General features: G+C 29.9%; 1 protein-coding gene across 1 annotated transcript in view; it reads left to right on the top strand.

Annotated features, from left to right (window-relative positions):
- The first annotated feature begins 5,681 nt into the window (after positions 1–5,681).
- The window catches only part of dgcr2 (DiGeorge syndrome critical region gene 2), a 14,795-nt gene continuing 1,295 nt past the window's right edge, over positions 5,682–19,181 (top strand). The window contains exons 1-10 of the mRNA XM_073829194.1: positions 5,682–5,711; positions 7,678–7,771; positions 8,001–8,123; positions 11,990–12,076; positions 12,598–12,808; positions 12,898–12,974; positions 14,888–15,070; positions 15,180–15,383; positions 17,389–17,541; positions 17,623–17,859. Of these exons, the coding sequence (XP_073685295.1) occupies positions 5,682–5,711; positions 7,678–7,771; positions 8,001–8,123; positions 11,990–12,076; positions 12,598–12,808; positions 12,898–12,974; positions 14,888–15,070; positions 15,180–15,383; positions 17,389–17,541; positions 17,623–17,859 (1,399 nt within the window). The remainder of the gene's footprint in view (positions 5,712–7,677; positions 7,772–8,000; positions 8,124–11,989; positions 12,077–12,597; positions 12,809–12,897; positions 12,975–14,887; positions 15,071–15,179; positions 15,384–17,388; positions 17,542–17,622; positions 17,860–19,181) is intronic.

Below are 19,181 nucleotides of genomic sequence, written 5' to 3'. Positions count from 1 at the left end.
TAGATGCCTCATTGGACCGCTCCAAGCACGTAGATGCGTCCGCCATATTGGAACGTCCCATAGAAACAGTCGCTAATGAGGCATCTACGTATATATATCTATGGTCTGTGTATTCCGGCTCAAAAAGGTAGGGAACGGCGAAAAACTCCATCTCATGTGCTCCTCCAGCTTCAAAATCGTCAGACATCGTTGTACTTTGTTGTACCTTGTTGCTAAAGAATGTTTGATTGCGTTGCACTTCTCTCTTCTCAAGTTTGCTTTGTAAACACTGGGTCTGTAGTTTCGCATACGTCACGCGTGACCTTTCGACGTGATTACGTAGAACGTATAGACGCGAACGTGCATTAGCCCTAGTGCTAGACGAGTTTCAGTGCTTAAAAGGTATATAAAAATATATTTTTCTAAGAAAATGACCGAACGTTTCGGTAGACAAGACTCTTCTTCGTCGGCTGGGATCGTTTACAGCCCTTTGAAGACGCATTTAAACTGCATTTTGAAGGTTCAAAATTCGGGGCACCATTTAAGTCTGTTATATGGAGAAATTTCCAGAAACGTTTATCTCAAAAAACATAATTTCTTGACGACTGAAGAAAAAAAGACATAAACGTCTTGGATCACAAGGGGGTGAGTAAATTATCTGTAAATTGCTGTTCTGAAAGTGAACTACTCCTTTAAATCTGTATGGTATATGTTTGTTTTTCATTACTTATTTACATATTCCCTTGCTTCTAGTCACTATACCAACTATCTGTTACATTGTGGTGAACTCAATTGGTTACTTACAACTAGTGTTCAAGCAATTGCTGGTACCTTTTCCAGTTTTACTAGTCTTAGTACATGAGAAGGAAATTCAATTTTAACATTAACTTAAAAAAACAAACCTGTTTGTAAAAAAAAAATGTTAACTGATAGCTTTATCAAAAGCATATACCGTCAACCAAATTTATTTCAGCTTTTTAAAATGTGACCCTGGACCACAAAACCAGTCATAAGGTACATTTTTTGAAATTGAGATTCATACATCATCTGAGAGCTAAATTAAATGTCTTTCCATTAGTGTATGGTTTGCTAGGATAGGACAGTATTTGGCTGAGATAACTATTTGAAAATCTGGAATCTGAGGGTGCAAAAAAAATCTAAATACTGAGAAAATTGCCTTTAAAGTTGTCCAAATAAAGTTCTTAGCAATGCATATTATTGATCAAAAATTAATTTTGAATATATATACACTAGGAAATTTACTAAATATTTTCATGGAACATGGAATAAAAGAAAAATCGATAATTTTGACCCATACAGTGTACAGTTTTGGTTATTACTACTGGTTTTGTGGTCCAGGGTCACAAATAATCAAGTTTAACAGTGTAATTCCTGGTGGAAAAACTACATTTATCTATGATTCTAAGACCAATCAGAGATGCCCTACTCTCTCTTTCTCTATAAGCATCTTTAAATCAATTTCTAATTTCTCCATTATTTTTAATTTGATTATCATTCACAATGCTTCATGGGATTGTAGTTCTTTACCTCATTGTAGTTTAAGTACACAGGTGTAACTTTGTCTTTTTGATAGATTTTCAAATACTTTTAGCTTCAAATCCAAGTTTGTAATGTTGTGATTCACCTTGTAGCTGGTTGATTTGGTTCACAGCTTAGAACTCTTAAGAAAAACTTTTTTTTTAAATCCCTGTGGAAAAATACTCATGGAACCAACACCACTGAAAGTGGGCAGGCACTGTTGGGCTCCGTTATCCTAAAAGCAATTAAATTATATTCTAGTTGTTACTATAGACCATTTCAAGGATGTAAACAATAACAAGCGCGTTGGAACGTTACTGCGCAGGTCCGGTCCTGAAACATTGCCGGTAGCGCTATTTCTCCGATCTGTCAATGCGAGTACATTCTTTTAAAATCTAGCGAAAAAGCTAGTTAAGGTAAAAAAGCTGCTCATTAACTAATCGATGCTGCGTGTGTGTACACGGGAGATTGCTAAAAGCATATCACATGAACGGAAATATTGTGAACATTTATTCGTACAATGGATGCCATCAGTCTGAAGCAAGCAGTGCAACTTACTTCATGTTTTGTTCCCAAGATATCCGGAGGTTGTTCGTGATTAATTTACTTGCATTGCGTGGTCAGTCTGTATTTCTGTTTAAATATTTTTCATTAGTACATTACTTTTCACAATACATATCGTTCCAAACAACGCTAAATGTGTGCTATTAAACTAAGCGCTCGATGCTATTATTACGTGTTGAATTCATTTCAACATGTGTTCAACGTTAGTTTGGTCAAGTTTGTTGCTGTGGAACAGTGCAAGTGGAGGGTATGAATGCTCCGAGTCATCATGTGATCACAAATAAACAAGATCGTCGCAATTCAATGCTGACTAACGTGTTTTACATAAACCTGTATATCTGCAGATTAATAAATGCACACACAAACACACATAAAGCATTCATATGTTTTTATGCACGTATTTACTGTTCACACCCACACAAATTTTATATATATATATTCATGTGAAAATGAATACTGGTGTAATGTAAAGGCTGATGCTAATTCAGCTTTGCACAACATATTTTTTATAATAGAAATCATTTAAATAATTAATCATGTTAATAAACATAAAATACTTATTTCAAAAACATAAAAAACTACTTTGTCCAAACTTTTGACCAGTACTGTATATAAACAAAAAGCATTCTCTCACTTTCAACTGTTTTTATTTCCAGCACATGTATTGATATGTAAATATTTGTATGAACATAAAATGCTTTAACAAATGAAACAACAACAACTGAAACAACATTTGAACTGAAATGGAGTACCAAGGGGGAACAAATATCAAAAGCAGCAGTCTGTATCTGGCCTGGTCATCAGTCGCTTTAAGTACTACACTAAATTACTGAATACTACACTCAAGTTCTCAATCACATCTGGGTGTTGATATGGTCAGATGTGGTTTGTCACTGCAGGATGATCAGCTGTCCTTGGGTGTCTACAGATGATGGCTCTCCTTACACTGCCTTCTCAGATTTGGTGACCCTTCTGTATTTCTGCAACTGTTTACATCAGTTTAGAATGCTTTCTAGAAAACAAAACAAAGGATATTAGCCATCATTATGAAAATGTATATAACATTTAACCAATTCTATGGGAATTACAGGGAGCTAACAAATTTCAGTATTACACTGTATTGTCAGATTTAGTGACCCTGCTGCATATTTACAACTGCTTACATCAAAATGCTTCCTAGACTAAGAAACAAATGATATTAGAAATCATCTGCATAAATTGTCTACATAAGGATAAAAGTAGAAAAACAATTATTTAATATAATGCACAATATAAAAAAAATAAAGCTATTATTGCTTAATACGTCAGTACATCTTGGAATTAACATTACCAAAGCTTATGTGATGGAAAATAATATTTACCATAAACATTACGTTTTGTAAACTACTGCCGTTAACTGTTACACAATACGACATTCACGTACTTTCATGTTACTCACTGCATTTATCAACTGACAAAATAACTAGACGACTAATATGAATTTAACCCACATAACACTTAGCAATAAAACAGAGATAAAAAACTTGCCTTTTTTCATTAACGTTACACACGAAAGCTAGATGCATATGTAAACAATGACAAAATGCTACTTTAAATTATGCAGCATCATACTTGAAGAGTTAACCTAAAGATATACAAATAAACCGATTAATTAAAAACGATATTTACTTGCCTGAATCGAAATGTGCGCTGTATATCCTAGAGTTGCTTGTTGTTATCCAGCCTTCTCCTTCACTGCCGCAACACGGGTACGTTTCGCGGAAATCTACCGTTAAACACGTCTCAGAATGTTAGTACCGCCCCAGTGGGAGCACACAACCACCGAACGACAAGGATCTAATTTTATTTTAGACATTTAAGCAGGACGTTTGTATATATATGACCGCAATCCCACTGTTCATAAAGCGCTTCTCGCCATTGTTTTGAATGCGCTGGATCACTAACCGGAAACGTCCTGGGACCAACGACGTCACTTCCTTAAGCCGCCGAATAGCGCTTGAAATGGTCTATAGTAACATTTTTAATTTTACTGGCAAGCACTTGCACTATAAAGCAGCCATTCTGACTAGTCAGTACAAATGAGAAGAAAAACTAGCGGAATAGGAAGTGTTACTTAGTAACATTAGATACTAGGATCTCAGAAATAAGTTCTAGTACCTACTGAGTATCTAAAAATATCTTCCAATGTACTGAAACATTTTTTAAACTAAAAACTAACAGATGACAATGTTGTCAAACAATCTCTGTTTACACAGATCCACAAAAACAGTTAAAAATGCTGTATTATGAATTTTGACAAGTCAGCAGTTGGCGATGTTACAGTGTAAAAAACGCATAATATGTCACTGTATTCACATATTTGCATTTTTGTAGTTTACATGGAGCAATAACAATATAATTTTTAAAAACTTGCACTTTGAAACCTGTTTTCAAAAGTTTGCATGTAAACACCCCCTAAATAAGCACTTAGTAAAACTAAAAGTATTAGTAATTATTACAGTAATTGTAGCTGTTGGGATAGTGACTAGTAGCAATGAAACAAGTACTAGTATGCAATAAGTGGTTGCTAGTTACTTGGGTACCAGTCAAAAATACTGACTTCGGTACCAGTTGGTACTGAAATTTTAAAAAAGTGATGATGCCAGCATTTCCTGCAAGCATTTTGAGCGCTGTTAAGTGGATTCTTAACCACTTCTGATTGGCTATTGTGTTATTCAAAATGCTCATGGGAAATGCTGGTATTGTCACAGTTTTAAAATTTCAGTACCGACTGGTACCGAAATCTGTATTTTAGTCAACACTAGCTGCTAGTGGAACTGAAAGATTCTAGTTGACAAAAATCTAAAGTTACTTGTCACCACTGGTTTTCTAGTAATGATAAATGCAAGTAAATAGATGCTTGTAGGTTTTAAGGAGTAAATGTTTAAACAACTTGCCATACATGTCAACCATTTGCAATCAATGTAGTGTTTCTGGTAGGCCACAGTTCAATACGGGAGCAGACAGTTCAAGCAAAACGCTCTAGAAAGGAGAAACATTAGAGCGCCGGCATCCTGCTGGTGTCTGTTCTGATGTTCCTCTGTCAGACAGTGGTTATTAATCCTATTGATATAAGGGTGATGCATGGAAACCCAGCGGATCAAATAAATAGGACAGTATTTGGGTTAATGGCTTGTGATGTGCTTTTCTGTGTTTCATTTCCATGGGGAAGCCCAGGTTATGTGCTCGGTCTTCACTTGTTTTTGAGGGCAGGACGGGTTGCTGTGTCTCCATGTTGAATCTCATCGAATAAACCCACAGCTGGTGTTTAATCTCAGTGTGTGCTCTTGTTAAAAGTGCATAATATTACACATGATCGCTGTGATGTTAACATTAAAGGAGACTCTTGCATATCTTTACTACTGTATAACAAATTCAAAGTGATGCATGAAAAACACGTGTAAAATACTCATAGTAAGACAGTGAACCATGTATATTCCTCTACACGTACATTTAAACCTACAATCGTGAGGTTGAAAAGTTTTTAACTATTTGTTAACTACCCAAATGGGCTATTTGCACTATTTTGGTGATCACTGGGAGGTGTTCACCTGTTCACAATGGTCTTACTGTCTGCAGCGGTGAATGTGGTAATGCATCCATAGCAGAGAGCACACTGGTCTTCTGTAGGCATCTCAGTGTCGGTGTGTTTGTTTAAGGATAACTTTAGACTCAAGGGTTGGACAGGTGATTGATTGAACGTCTCAATGTCTGGACCTCCCAAGAAGCTCTTTATAAAAATGTGATTAGTTTGTCTGTAGGATGCTTTGTCTTCTCAAGAGATTGTTTTTGTGGATTGGAGAATTATGTATGAAATGATACACACACACACACACACACACACACACACACACACACACACACACACACACAGGTGTTGGGTTATGTATTTGAATGAGGACTCTCAATAAACATAATGATTTTATACTGTAAAGACCTTATATTCTGTCCCTTAAACCTAAACCTTACAGAAATCAAACATGGTTTAGTATGATTTATAAACTCTTGCTCATGGGGGCTGAAATTTTGTCCCTACAATGTAAAATATTTCAGGTTTTACTATCCAAGATAGGGAATACCTAGACCACACACACACACCTATATATGGGCTAAAGAAATGATAATGTATATGCAATGTAATAATATTAAGGTAAATTAAAATATTAAATTTAAATAGTTATATTTGTTGTATAGTATAAATGTAATAAATTAGTCTAAGTCTATTCATAATAATAAAATTTATTAATGTTATAATTATTATTATCATTTTATATATTTAATGGAATGTATTATATCAATGTAATATGTAAAATTGATTGAAATATTAGAAAGTTATTAAATTGATTGAAATATTAGAATACTTTTATGGTTTAAAACAAATTTTATTATTATGAATATGAAATGTAATTATGTATATAATGCATTACATGATATTAAATAAAAAGATAATAATAAGTATTATTATTATTATTAATAAATTTAATTAAATATTAAAAATTTTTGTTTAATACAAATTGTATTGTGTATGAAATATAAAATATATTAATATATAAAATATAAAGACTTATTATTATTATTATTAAATATTTATTTTATATTTATTGTAATGTACTAAATGCATTATACATTTATTATTATTATTAAATAATTTATTTTATAATATAATTGTAATACATTTGTATGATTTATAATAATAATACTAATTATTATTATTTTATATAATTAATGTAATGTATCATATACATGTATTAAATATTAAATCATTATTAAATTGAATGAAATATTACTATTTTCATTGTTTAATGCAAATTGTATGTATATGAAATTTATACAAATTATGTATATATAGTTTATTACATTATATTAAATATAAAGATATGTTATTATTAATTATTTTATTCAATATACATATTTTTATATTTGTTATAATTTACTAAATGCATTATACATTTATTGTTATATAATTTATTGCATAATATAATAATGATAATTAGTAGTAGTATTATTATATATATTTAATATAAAGTATCATATAAATAAATATATAGAAATATATAAATGTATTGTTTTTAAATATAATGTAAAAGATTCTTTTTATGGTTTAACACACATTTTATTTTTATTATGTATATGAAATCTAATGTGATAAATTATTGATATATAATTTATTACCTAATATGAAATAAAAAATATGTGTTGTTATTATTATCATCTTTTAATGGTTTAATTCTAATTTTATCATAATTTTGGTATGTATATTAATTATATGTGTTATTTTATACACATGTAACAGAATATATAGTTTAATTTAACATAATATATATATTATTATACTTTTTCTCCCCCCTGAACGTGAAGTATTTGTGTTTTGTCTACATTTGTAATGCTCCTATAATCAGCTTTGCTTTCTTGAAATAAAATGTTGTTTAAAATTTTAGGACCTTTACAAGAGTTTTCTGCTCCCAGCTTTTGTTTGCAAATGTAGGTGTATCCGTGCTATCTATTGTTATTTATACCCAGATAACAGGGAGACAGACTGTCTCTTGAGCCTTTAAGAGATTAGGTCATTTTATATTACTGAAATCACTAAATCTCCCTCTTTCTCTCCCCCCTGCAGGTCCACGGCTCGCTCTGGCCAGACTGTTGTCAGGTAAGCTGCGATCCTTGGAATTTTCCAGCTGGTTTGGTTTGACACTTTGACCCTGTTGGAGTCTCATTTGGCTAAGCCCGACATTGACACCGATGTCCTTTGTCTAAATTTGGAGACTTTTCCTGTTGCATAATAAATTGTGATTGAGTGTAATCACACATAATGGAGTTTAAGCCGCAGGTTTTTTCTTTCCAGATTAGTTTCACTCAGAGTATTGTCTGTTTTTCAGAGCTGCGCTGCAGTCCTGGCCAGTTTGCCTGCCGGAGTGGAAAAATGCAGTGCATCCCTCTGTCCTGGCAGTGCGATGGATGGACGGCCTGCGAGGACAAAAGCGATGAGATAGATTGCCCTAGTAAGTTCACACACTCAAATAGACACATTCTTGTGCAGTGCCCTTTAACAAACACACTCGTGCTTATGAGGAACGGTTTCACTTCTGACTTTCTTAGTCATTTTGCCAGAACTTGGTGGCTGGATTTTGGTTTGTTTTGCCTGTGTGCTGTCATTTCAGTGTCTTAACCCTGCAGTAAGGCACGGTGCTGCTTCCTGAACAGGATAATAGGAATTACAGAGCAGATTTAGTGAGCATGTGATCTTTGTCTCGGAGCTCCTTCAAGCACTGCTGATCAGAATCACACCCTGAGCACATGAACGCTAGACAAAATAACTCATAAACGCTAAGGATAAGTGGCTTTGTGTTGGTGTTGATAATCAAATAATCAGGAAGCGGTTGTGTGTAAACCTGTGGGCTGGGATATTTTTGTTTTTTTGAGGTGGTGATTGTTTATTGATTTTAATCTTGCTGGTTTTTATCAAATGATTGGTCTTCATATCTCTTCTTCTGATTTATGATGTGCTTCGTAGTCTCATAAACCTTTCAGTGACACTTTCAGTAGCAGGAGATAAAATAAGCGTGTTTTGGCAAGGCGCCATTTCATATTTTTTCCTGCGTGTGATAGGTTAAATAAAACCATTCAGTTTAACTAAATGCCATTTAGTTCTGTTGCAAAAATGAACTTGTTTTGATTCAAAAGTCTAATCATAATTATATAAATATATTAATTAAATAATATTGAAATAATAATAACAAACAATATGATTATTAATGATAATAATTATGTTGTTGTTTTTGTTGTTGTTGTTGTAAAAACACCCTTTTTAGGTTTTATTATAGTATTTATTGAGAATGAAATAATACTGAAATAATAATAATAATATTATAATTATTAATAATTATTTTTATTTTGTTTTGTTGTATTTTTAAAATATTATAATTTTTAGTAGTGACATTGGTGGTATTATTATTATTATTATAAAATATTAAAAACACACACGCACATACATATATTTTAAGTTCATCCCATGTTTATTTAAATTGAGAAATAAGAAGTTTTTTAGGTTTTATTATAGTATTTATTGTTATTTTGAATTAAATAATTGAAATGTAAAAATACTGAAATAATAATATAATTATTAATAATAATTGTTATTATTGTGAAGTTGTTGTTTTTGTTGTAAAATATAAAGCAAATATATAATAATAATAATTAAAAATAATAATAATTATTATTATTATTATTATTATTATTTTTTTTTTTTTTTAGTAGTAACTTTGATATTATTGTTGTTGTTGTTGTTGTTATTATTATATGAAAATATTTAAAACACACATATATTCCAGATCCATCCCATAATTATTTAAAATGATTTTTTTAGGTTTTATTATTGTATTTGTTTGTTATGATTATTATATTAAAATATTAAAAACACACACACACACACACACAAACAAACAAACACATTTATTGATATTTTGAATTAAATAATTAAAATTTAGTAATACTGAAACTAAAAAAATATATAATTATTAATAGTAATAATAATAAATAAAAACATAATTATTTTTACTAGTAACATTGGTATTATAATTGTTGTTATTATTAATATTATTATTATTGTTAACATTATTATTAAAAATATTAAAACACACACACACACGCATATACATATATTCCAAGTCCATCCCATTATTTAAAATGAGAACTAAGAAGTTTTTTAGGTTTTATTATAATATTATATACTAGTATTGTATATAGTATTATAGATATTTTGAATTAAATAATTGAAATTAAGTAATACTGAAATAAAAAATATGTATATTATATATATATAATTATTGATAATAATTATGTAGTTTTTAATTGTTTTTAATATTAGTATTATTATTAAAATATGAAAACACACACATATACATATATTCCAAGTCCATCCCGTTATTATTTAAATTAAGAACTGAGAAGGTTTTTTTATTATTGTATTTATGATTATTATATTAAAATATTAAAAACACACACACGCACATACATATATTCCCACTCCCATTACTATTTTTTAAAATTAGGTTTTATTATAGTATTTATTAATATGAAATAATTACAATTAAGTAATACTGAAATAATAATATAATTATTAATAGGAATATAATAATAATTATTATGTAGTTGTTTTTGTTGTAAAAATATTTTAAAAATCTAATAATTATTTTTAGTTGTAACATTGATGGTATTTTGTTATTTATTATTATTAATAAAAACACAAGCACATACATATAGCTTTTATTTATTCATTTAACTTTCGTTTGAACTTAAGTTTACTTATTAATTACTTATTAATTTTGTTATTTGCTTTTTCATTTTTATTAGTTATTGTTTTTTAGTTCTTAATTTTGCTTTTTAACTGTTTTAATTCTCACATTAAATGTTATGGAGCAATTTTTGTGGCTGTTTGTTAAATATGATGGTTTATGATTGAAAAAAATATCACTTTTAAGCCTTTTCAGAGCATAACCCATATCATCAAAAGTCTAAAGTTATTATTTCTTGGCTAAATTACCTAGAACTATTGTCAGCTGAACTTTTTCTAACCCCTGCCATATTCACTAAAGCTGTAATCATTAGTAGACCCAAAACACTGCAGGGTTTCATACTCATTTCATGTTTGTAATTGCACTGCCCTTTTCTGACATTGCTGTAATCGAGCCGATGTTCTCAGGAGGTGTTGGCACATTTCTTGACGGATCTGCAGTCTTACTTTAATTCTTGTTTGGATGTCGGATTTAGTGCTCCCTCTCTCAGGAATTGAGGAAGTGGTTTAATAAGATTCTCAGAAACTCTGTTTTTATATTAGCAGACCTGCTGCCACTCAGTTTCCCTTCCGTTCGCTGTGGATTAGGGTTTTAGCATCAGGATTTCCTTAAAAGCATGTATAACTTGCACAGTATCACAACAGATACTCAAATTTACATATCAGTAGGAAAGAAGTCTCTTATGCTCATCAAAGTTGCATTCCAAAAGTATCAATAAAGACATTTGTAATTACAAAATATTTCTATTTTAAATGTAAAACAGATTTTTTTTTACATTTATTGTTAATTTTATTACATAGAATATAACCGTGAAGTTTATAGACCTTAAACAACATTACATGGCTCTTTTCTGTTTTTTTTTTAAATATATTTTTAACCTTAAACTTAAAAAAAAAAAAAACAAAAATGAGAGAGAACTGTTGAATTAAGAAAGTAAGAAATAAGTTCTGTGATAAAATAAAAAAGAAAGAATAAAAATGCACTGACCCCAAACTTTTGAACAGTAATGTATATTGTTAGAAAATGTTTCTATTTTGAATAAATGCTGCTCTTTTTAACCTTTTATTGATCAAAGAATCCTGGAAAAAAAGTATCACAGGTTCTATTATGCTGTTTAGAACCTGTAATACTTAGTAAATAAGTATTACAATTAAATAAGTTAAATTTGAAGTATTACTAACTATGAAGTAAGAGGTGAACTATAAAAAATGTGAAGTATTGAAACTACAAAAAACGGAAATAAAAGATTAAAACGCATAGTAATGATGAAAGAAAAAATTAAAATTACAATAAAAAAATTAAAAAATGACAATTACTAAAACATCATGACATGGCTGAATTATTTATTTTTTTGTATGTCATATGTTCCTTTAACTCATAGTTTTGTTCATAGTTTTTGAGGATGAGGCCAGTGAGTTTATGACCCTGTAGCATCTTATTGAACGTTATCTCTCCAGACAAATATAGATAAATTTCACATATGCTTCAGCTTAGTATGTTTTAGCCTTATTAAAGAGCTTGTGTGTTTTGCATTCAAGCTGTATTCTAATATTCTTCGTTTGGCTCTCTTGCAGCAATAAAGGAGGAGCGGTATCGGTACAGCAACGGTTTTGAGCCGGTGGAGGACGTCATGGGAGTCGCTCAGCCAGTGCGCTTCAACAGTAAGACCCTTCCTGATCTCTTAAAACACTCAATCTCTTACATGCTGTGAAGATGTGCTATTTTTGCATTACTATGTCAACATTTTACTTAGCAATCACATAAAAGAGTATATATATATTTTAAATCAGACTATGCTGATTTATTATTAGAATTATCAATGTTGGAAACAGTTTAAAATAGAACACTGAAGACTGGAGTAATGATGCTGAAAATTCAGCTTTGTGATCTCAGGAATAAATTACATTTTAAAACTTATTGACATAGAAAACAGTTATATAAATAAAAAATAATATTTCACATTATTACTTTTTTTTCTGTATTTTTGGTCAAATAAATCCAGCCTTGATGGGCATAAGAATCGTCTTTAAAAACCATTAAAAATAGTACTGATCCTAAACTTTTAAGCGGCATTGTTTATATAGATAGATAGATAGATAGGTAGATAGAAATATTTTTCAGAATTCTTTTTATGGTTAAATTATGATGTTTTCAAATAATATAATTTCCACTTCAAACGCAGGGAAGTGTCCGAGCGGTTGGCATCACTATGAAAAGACAGCCAGCTGTTATAAAGTCTACCTGAGAAGCGAGAACTACTGGCAGGCGGTGGAAACCTGTCAGAAGGTCAACGGCTCCCTCGCGACGTTCGGCACCAATGAAGAGCTGCAGTTCATCCTCAAGATCGAGGTGGACTTCGATGAGAAAGTGTGCGAGCGAAAGGACCAGTGCAAGTGAGTGTGTGAATCGGTTTTCTGAGGAATTGATGAGGTTTTAGTTTTGAGTTCTTAATCCTGTGAATGTACTTTGTCGTTCGTTGCAGGTTCTGGGTGGGATATCAGTATGTGATTACAAACCAGAATCATTCGCTCGAGGGCCATTGGGAAGTGGCGTATAAAGGTTGGTTTTTGTCTTAAGTCATTTTAAAAGTAACAGGGAGTTAAAAAACTCACCCTCATGTCAAAAGAAGAATATCTTTGTCTTGTTTTGGTTATTGTAATGAATGAGCACTGGAGCTGTTGAACGGCACAATTATCAAAATAAAATAGCATAAGTAATCCTATTAACATTTTTTGCTATATTCTAAGTGTAATGAAGTCTTATCATAACCTAGTGTGAAGAACAGAGTGAAGTTTATGTTGTTATAATATTCACTGAAAATGATCCATTGGGCTTTTAATTGTGACTGAATCATTGAATCACTAAGTTGAATCTGTGAATCAAGAACTAGATCATTTTGATTTGTGAACAAATCATTCAGACTTTTGTTTTTGTGAAATGGATAAATTGATTTATTGAAAAGATCAAATATCTCCTTTATAATATCACACCTTTTATTTTTTTTATTGTTATTATATTAGTTTATTTTATATATTAGTTATAATTTTAATAGTATTGTATATATTATTTAATATTTATATTTAGTAATATATTTTGTACTTTATGTACTTTCATTTTTACTTTTAATACTTATGTTTTTAACATTTTGGGGAAAAAATAAACCTTTTATTTTTAGATTTTCAGTCAAGTTTATTTTATATATTATAATTTTAATTTATATATTGTAATTTTATTTTAATTAGTTTTATATTATTTTTTATACTTATATTTTAGTAATATTGTGTACCTTTATGTACTTTCATTTTTATTTTTCATTTTTAATAATTATTACTTCAATTTCAACTTGCAGAGGCAACATTTCTGAATATTACAAAACTTTCTACCTTTTAAAGCTAATATTATATAATATTTAAATTTCATTTAAGTTCTGCTAAGTTGACGTTTATTTAGTATTTTCAGTTTTTATTTGAATTTAGTTTAAGGTTTGGTAATTTTGTCTTTTATTTTTAAATGTTAATTTTTATTTTTATCATTATTACTATGTGCTTTAAATTTTTGCTTCTGTTTTAGTTTTAATACTTAATACTTTTAATACTTTTGTTTCTATAAACATTAAAAAAAAACACATTTATTTTTATATTTTCAGTCTTTATTTTATATATTGATTATACATTTAATTATTTATATATTATAATTTTATTTTATATAATAACAAATATTATATAACTAAAATTCGAATATATAATGTATAATTTATATTATAGTAATATATTATGTACTTTTATGTACTTTCATTTTTAATTTTTAAGTTTAAATAATTGTATTACTTAAACGTATTCTATTGCTCTTAGAGGCAACATTTCTGAATTTTCTACTTTTTAAAACTGAAAAAAAAATTATATCTTATATAATACATATACATATATATACATATATACACTACAAGTTAAAAGTAAGATTTTTAATGTTTTTTAAAGAACTCTCTTCTGCTCACCAAACCTGCATTTATTTGGTTCAAAAGTATAGCAAACTTTTTTATATAAATACTTCTACTATTTAAAATGACTGTTGTCTATTTGAATATAGTTTAAAATGTAATTTATTCCTGTGATCAAATCTAGATTTTCAGCATCATTACCGCAGTCTTAATTTTATTTTATATATTATTTTATATTTATGTAATCTGTACTTTTTTACGTACGTTCATTTTAGTTTTTTAGTTTTAATAATTGTATTACTAAGATCATAATTTTAAGGTTAAAAATGAACAAAAACGATTTAAAATAGTTTTAGCTCTAGTTTCAGTTAAAAGTAACAACACTGCTTTCAAATGCCGAATGAGGGTGAGTAATTTTAGCTAAACTATTTTTTAACTGAAGAAATGAAGAAAAACCATTTACATTTTTATGTTTATTAGTCACATCTGTGGGCGTTTGAAACTGTTCCCTCATCTGTCTGTCTACTCCCCACAGGATCCATGCAGGTGTTTTTGCCTCCGGAGGGTCTGGCTAATTTCGGCGAGGCGAACCCAACCCAGGATAACGTGTTCTGCGCCCAGCTGCAACGCTTTCAGATCAAGAGCATGAACGAGCGGGGCTTGCACAGCTGGCACGCCGAAAACTGCTACAAAAAATTCCCCTTCCTCTGCAAGAGAAGTACGTCCAGTGGCATATCAACAGAAGAGCCCTGTTTGATCACATTCTGGTCTGGGGTTTAATTCATGTTAGTACTAATAAACTGATATCAATCTGGTTTCTTCAACAGGACAAACGTGTGTGGACATCAAAGACAACGTGGTGAACGAGGGCTATTATTTCACACCTAAAGGGGACGATCCGTGTCTGAGCTGCACGTGCCACGACGGCGAGCCGGAGATGTGCGTTGCCGCCCTGTGCGAGCGTCCTCAGGGCTGCCAGCATTTCCGCAAGGACCCTAAAGAGTGCTGCAAGTTCACCTGCTTAGATCCTGGTACTTTCACAGTCTCTCAAAATCTTAGTATGAACTGTTTGTGAGGTGTGTGTGCTTGAGTGTAATACCCTTATTACAGCTGAAGACTAGGCACATACATGATAAAAACTAAATATTTTGTGGAGTGAAGTGCACATGTCTCACCACTAGGTGGAGCTACTCTGCTATTATTTTAACAGCCTAAAATGAACATTTTTATACAACTTTTAGCACAAAATATATTTGTTTCTTAGATTATTTACTGTTATTTACAGTTTTTTTTTTCTATAGTATTTTTGTTTAAACTGTAAGGTTGAGAGTGAGAATCTCAGTAGTCAATATAATCAGTATAACGCAGATATGTATAAGGTATAGACTAATACAATTTCTTTAAAGCGATACAGCTCACACACACACATATTATTGCTATAATTGTATTATTTTTGTTGTTTATTGCATTCAATATTGCATAAAAGTATTGCTAAAAGTAGTCATTAATTGTAACCATTTTACAAAATATTTGTTTTATGTATTAGAGAACAACATCATTAGCTGCTAAATGCTAAAATCAAACTATTGAAATCAATTGTGACACTTCATTTGAGTATTTGAGCTCATTTGTGTGGCAAATCTTACAAAATACCTTTTTACTTTTTATATTTTTAGTCTTTATTTTATATTTTGGTGATATATTATGAACTTAAATTTTCAGTTTTGATAACTGTATTTCTGTATTTTTTAAACTTATTTTATTGCTGTTAGTTGCAGAGGCAACATTTCTTTTTACAAACCTTTCTACTTTTTGAAGCTTTTTTAAATACATGCAATATTTATATTTTATTTTAGTTCTGCTAAGTTGGCTTTTATTTAGTATTTTCAGTTTTTAATTTAATTTAAGGTTTAGTAATTGTCTTTTTTTAAGAATTTGTAATAGTAATTTTTACTTTTTTTCATTGACACTATGTGCTTTGAGTTATTATTTCTGTTTTAGTTTTAAAGCTTCATACTTTTAATACTTCACCTAATAATTTTACTTTGTAATACTTTAACTTAATGTTGCCAAGGCAACATTATTATTATTATTATTATTATTATTATTATTATTATTTATTTATTTTTTTTAAGGTTAAAACAAGTAATATTTAAAAAATAATAATATAGATAATATAGATAATATCAAACTATTGAAATTAATTGTACATTTCTTGAGCCCTTCACTTGAGTATTGCTAATTTGTATGGCAAATTCCTGGAAATTAAAAAAAATAAATAAAAGAAATAATAATAATAAAAAGGCTTGGGAATAAAGTAATTGTCATTCCTTTTCCTTTTTTTTTTATTTATTAACGTTTTAATATTTATAAATAAATAACATTTTTTTCAATATTTTGCAATTTTTTTTTTTTTTTAATTCATTAAAAAAATATGCATTATGACCAAATATCTGCTGGTTAATATGTCTGTTACTACTGCATACTACTTTTTAAAATAAATTGTAGGTAATATGTGACCCTGGACCACAAAATCGGTCATAAGGGTCAAATTATTAAAATGTAGATATATACATCATCTAAAAGCTGAATAAATAGCTTTCCATTGATGTATGGTTTGTTAGGATAGGACAGTATTTGGTTGAGATACAACTATTTGAAAATCTGGAATCTGAGGGTGCAAAAAAATTACAATTTTGAGAAAATCGCCTTTAAAGTTGTCCAAATTATATTCTTAGCAATGCATATTACCAATGAAAAATTAAGTTTTTATATATATTTATGGTAGAAAATGTACAAAATATCTTCATGGAACATGATCTTTACTTAATATGCTAATGATTTTTGGCATAAAAGAAAAATCAATAATTTTGACCCATACAGTGTGTTTTTGGCTATTGCTACAAATATACCTGTGCTACTTAAGACTGGATTTGTGGTCCAGGTCCACTTAGCAGTATACTTCCAATCGCACACATCCCTAGTCTCAGGTTGTCGTCTGGTAGAGGTAAATCTTATTGGTGTTGTTTGTTTCAGACGGCAGCAGTCTGTTTGACTCTATGGCCAGCGGTATGAGGCTCATCGTCAGCTGCATCTCGTCCTTCCTCATCCTCTCGCTGCTGCTGTTCATGGTGCACAGACTGAGACAGCGCCGACGGGAACGCATCGAAACCCTCATTGGAGGAAACCGTAAGGCCTCATGTGATCATCTGGTTATAATCGCATATTAAAATGCAGTTTTTTTAAAAAAATCATGGCTGTCTTTCACAGTGCATCATTTTAATCTGGGTCGACGGGTCCCCGGTTTTGACTATGGGCCAGATGCGTTCGGCACGGGCCTGACACCTCTGCATCTGTCTGATGATGGTGAAGGTGGAGCGTTCCACTTCCAGGAGCCTCCACCCCCCTATGCTGCTTACAAATACCCAGATATCCACCACCCCGACGACCCTCCTCCTCCATATGAGGCCTCCATTAATCCAGACAGCATCCTCTACATGGACCTTGGTATGTCATTCATTTATTATCTTAAGTACATTTTTTTTTTAAAGTCATTATGGATCACATTCCAGAGCAAAACCTAGTGAGCTGCTTATATAGACAAGTTTATTATGTTTATCCTACATTCTGAGATTCCCAATTATGGACAATTTATTTTTATTTCAGTTTTAGTAATTCAACTAATTAATTTCAGTTTTTTTGGCAAGGAAACATTTTGAAAAAACATATTTTATGTTTTCTTATGTTTTTAGTTTTAGTAATACTTCATTCAAGTTTGTTATAGTTTTTTTTTTTCTTTTTATTTGTAAATTTGTAAGTAATTTATATAAGGTTATTTCAACTGTATTTTACAATTGCCATTTATTATTTATATATCTATATATGTATGTGTGTGCGTGTGTGTGTGTATTTATTTATTTATTAAGTTTTTAATTAGAATTTTAGTTTTAGTTATTTATGTTCTTTAAAATATATAATATATATAAATATTATTATATTTAAAATTATTATTATAATTATTAATATATTATTATTTAGCTTTTATTTATTTTAATTTCAGTTTTTTGGCAAAGCAACATTTTCAAAAAAAAAACAGAAATAATTTTTTTATAAATATAATTTCTTTTAGATTTTATATATATTTTTCTTTGTATCTTTTTGTATGTGTATATGTATAGATAGATATAGATATAATATATATATAACAATAACAAATAATAATTTATTTCAATTTGTTGGCAAAGCATTATTTTAATTTTTTTTACTTATTTAATTTGTGTGTGTGTGTGTGTGTGTCTATATATCTCAGAGGTCACGTTAACCGAATATTGTCCTTAAATTGACGGAATTTTTGTTGCAATGACGAAAAAATCTGAAGGCTTTCTGTCACTTTGACAGATTACACAGAGGGTGATCTAGTGTGATTATTAGCTGTAATTCCCACCCTGTCCAGTTGGTGGTGAGTGCGCTCCAGTGTGGCAGCAGAGCACTTGCTCCAGAACTAAAAAGAAACTGTTACTAATCTTTTGCCTTTTGCTATGCGTTTGATTACGCACAGGCGCAGTAGTACTAAGAAGCTACAACAATCTATGATATATAATTTTTTTCCCCCTTTAATTTAGTGTAAGTTTTATTTATGTGCTTTTTTTTTTAATACTTTTCTATTTAGTTTTGATTTATTTTTATTTTTGATTTATTCAGTTTCAGTAATTAAACTATACATTTTTTGGCAAGGCAACATTTTAAATAAAAAAAGTAATTGTTATATACTTTATTTAAGGTTATTTCAGTGACCAAAAACAGTTTTTTTTTTTTAATTCAAATGTTAT

The sequence above is a fragment of the Garra rufa genome, chromosome 23 (genome assembly GCF_049309525.1).
Source record: "Garra rufa chromosome 23, GarRuf1.0, whole genome shotgun sequence".
In the NCBI taxonomy this organism is placed as follows: Eukaryota; Metazoa; Chordata; class Actinopteri; order Cypriniformes; family Cyprinidae; genus Garra; species Garra rufa.
This window is presented reverse-complemented; position numbering and strand designations above follow the sequence as displayed.